Below are 2,484 nucleotides of genomic sequence, written 5' to 3'. Positions count from 1 at the left end.
AATAAATATATTTATCTACTACTTACTACTACTGCTATTACAAGAATAATAGATATACATTTTAAATTATTTATTCCAAATGTTAATATTTCTTCTGTGTTGTTTTATTATTGTTATTGTTGTGTAATTCCATTGTTTTGAAGTGGGCTTGTAGCCATATATAGGTAAATAAACAATTTGCTGAATACAAATATTAAAAAAGAAAAGAAAATTGATCTAATTAAATACAAGTGTGTGTGTGTGTGTTGTGTGTGTGTGTGTGTGTGTGTGTGTGTGTGTGTGTGTGTGTGTGTGTCCATGCGCCTGCTTCGCAAACTAACCTCAGTCAATAATAATAATAATTCAATAGTTCAGGAATCAACTGAAAGACGTCATGACTGTTATTTTTCCTTTATTAGGATATTGTTGTTATTGTTATAACAACATTTCACATTCCACGGCATCACAATGTACAGACGAGTCCATACTAACATTTTTGACAAATATTCACAGCAAGGAAGCGTCAGAAAAAACAAACAGCTTCTGAGGACAAGCGCTCATCATCCCAATACAATATTATTAATATTATTTCAACCTCAAACTACCAAAATAAATCCAGAATAAATTAAAATGTAGTGACGACTGCAGCTGCGGGTTTACTCCCAGTCAGCAATATTACACTTCTCTGTTTATAAAACAGAACAAATGTGAGTAAAATTCACACAAAGGTCCCCCTTCTATACAAAAATATATACACATAAAAATGCGTGCAGGAGGGGAAGTATTTCTATTAGAACATCAATCTGTGCCGCGTCAGACGTCAGTGGACGTCATGCCGACACTTTAGGTTTCCCCTTGAGGAGCTCGGTGGCCTTTTGCCTCCTGTTTCTGAAAAGAGGGTGAGAGAAGAATGAGAGAGTGAGCGAAGGAGAACCCCGGAGGACGTCGGTGGAGGAGCGGCGCTGGTACTCACTCAATGCATCGAATGCCCATCTGGGTGGCCTTGGCGGCGGGGTCCGCACACAGCATCTTGCCCTGGATGTGGAAGCTGCAGAGACACCAAGGCCACGGTTACAACTTTTAATGTTTGAGTGTGTTAAAGTATAACTTTGCTCTCATCTTTAACACCCAGTGGATCTGAGTTGGACACAAAACGACATGCACCATTTTTACCTGAATTAACTGACAAATATCCACATCCTCTATCCGTTTAGACTTCCTACTGACTCTTTTGAATAATAAAAAGCCTGTTGAACAGCATTAAAACTAGAGATGGGCAAATGAAGCTTCAAAGCAGATTCATGAACCACTTTCTATATTTTCTGACTCCACCAGGTGGCACTCTTGGTTGGAAGATAGAGGCTGAAAGACTGTCAATGAAGTGTGTTTTCAAACATTTATTGAACAGACAGTGCCATCTAGTGGCTTCAAAACATATAGAAAGTGCTTCATGAATCTGCTTTGAAGCTTCATTTGCCCATCTCTAATTAAAACCGTCAAAAATTGAAAATGTGTTCTCTAAGTTGGGCAAATTCTCAATGATATTAAATGAAATATGGATTTTTACAGTATTGATTGTGATGAAAGTGAGTTCAAACAAGAGCAAAATCATCTTTTTGTCTTTGATCTCTAGAAACTGTGCTCCTATCACCCACTTCCAGAGGATTTCAAGCTCGTCTCCACTTAGTAATGTGTCACAGTTACGCAGTCATTAACTGTGTAAATGTCGAGAACATGAACGTTTAACAAAAACCAAACCGACTGCAGCACAATAGTAACGCTAACTAGAACCATGCTTATTGCCGGACGGCCTCACAAACCAGATGTTACACCTCCACAGGGATGATCCTGTCACTAAATAAATAAACAAATAAATAAATAGCCACGTTGAGAGTGGGAGTTGAACTCACATGACGGCTTCGAGGTCACATGACGTGTTGATGTTCTGCACCGAATAGTCCAGGAGTCTGCTGCAGGGGATCCTGCGGGGGAAGTAGTTCAGGCAGCAGCTGGCTGGAGACACACACACACACATTGACCTCGGGTTAACTCCACTTCTTCAGTGTGTGTGTGTGTGTGTGTGTGTGTATGTCCGTACTCACCTGACTGCGTGCTGTCAATGAACATGCTGAGGATGAGGAGGGAGCTCAGAGCCACCAGACACACCTGTCTGCTCGTCATGGTTCAGGTGTGAGAGAGAGAGAGAGTGTGTGAGAGTGTGTGAGAGTGTGTGTGTGGTGTCAAAGCGCGTGGAGGCAGTCATTGAGAGTGTGGCTCATTTGGTACCAGCCCGGCTCCTTAAGTAGGACGTCTGAGGGGTTTTCCCCGGTCAGACAGGCTGGTTGAGGCCGTGTGCCGACAGAGAAGAAGAAAAAATACAACAAAAAAACCTGCTCAGTGACGACAACTCACCTCAAACACAAAGCTTTTTACAACAATCTCAGGGATTATATCCTGTATTCTTCATCTGCCAGCCTGTCGACGTTACCTTCAAATATTCGACAT

At 41.3% G+C, this 2,484-nt stretch overlaps 1 protein-coding gene across 1 annotated transcript; it reads right to left on the bottom strand.

Moving 5' to 3' along the window:
- Positions 1-443: 443 nt before the first annotated feature.
- Positions 444-2,232, bottom strand: ccl20b (chemokine (C-C motif) ligand 20b). Its single transcript, XM_080515323.1, has 4 exons — positions 2,082-2,232; positions 1,890-1,992; positions 953-1,027; positions 444-867 (listed from the first exon to the last, which is right to left on the bottom strand). The coding sequence occupies exons 1-4, from the start codon at positions 2,158-2,160 to the stop codon at positions 810-812; spliced, it is 315 nt and encodes a 104-aa protein (XP_080371449.1). The 5' UTR covers positions 2,161-2,232; the 3' UTR covers positions 444-809.
- Between the last annotated feature and the right edge of the window lie 252 nt (positions 2,233-2,484).

Source organism: Blennius ocellaris (genome assembly GCF_963422515.1).
Source record: "Blennius ocellaris genome assembly, chromosome: 19".
Lineage (NCBI taxonomy): Eukaryota > Metazoa > Chordata > Actinopteri > Blenniiformes > Blenniidae > Blennius > Blennius ocellaris.
This window is presented reverse-complemented; position numbering and strand designations above follow the sequence as displayed.

What these genes read in the sequence shown, in the direction of transcription:
- ccl20b (XM_080515323.1), bottom strand. Translation starts at nt 2,160, where the DNA reads ATGACGAGCAGACAGGTGTGTCTGGTGGCTCTGAGCTCCCTCCTCATC. An exon ending in CATTGACAGCACGCAGTCAG is followed by an intron (nt 1,993 to 2,081) that starts GTGAGTACGGAC and finishes GTGTGTCTCCAG; the next exon opens with CCAGCTGCTGCCTGAACTAC. An exon ending in TGTGACCTCGAAGCCGTCAT is followed by an intron (nt 1,028 to 1,889) that starts GTGAGTTCAACT and finishes GTGTCTCTGCAG; the next exon opens with CTTCCACATCCAGGGCAAGA.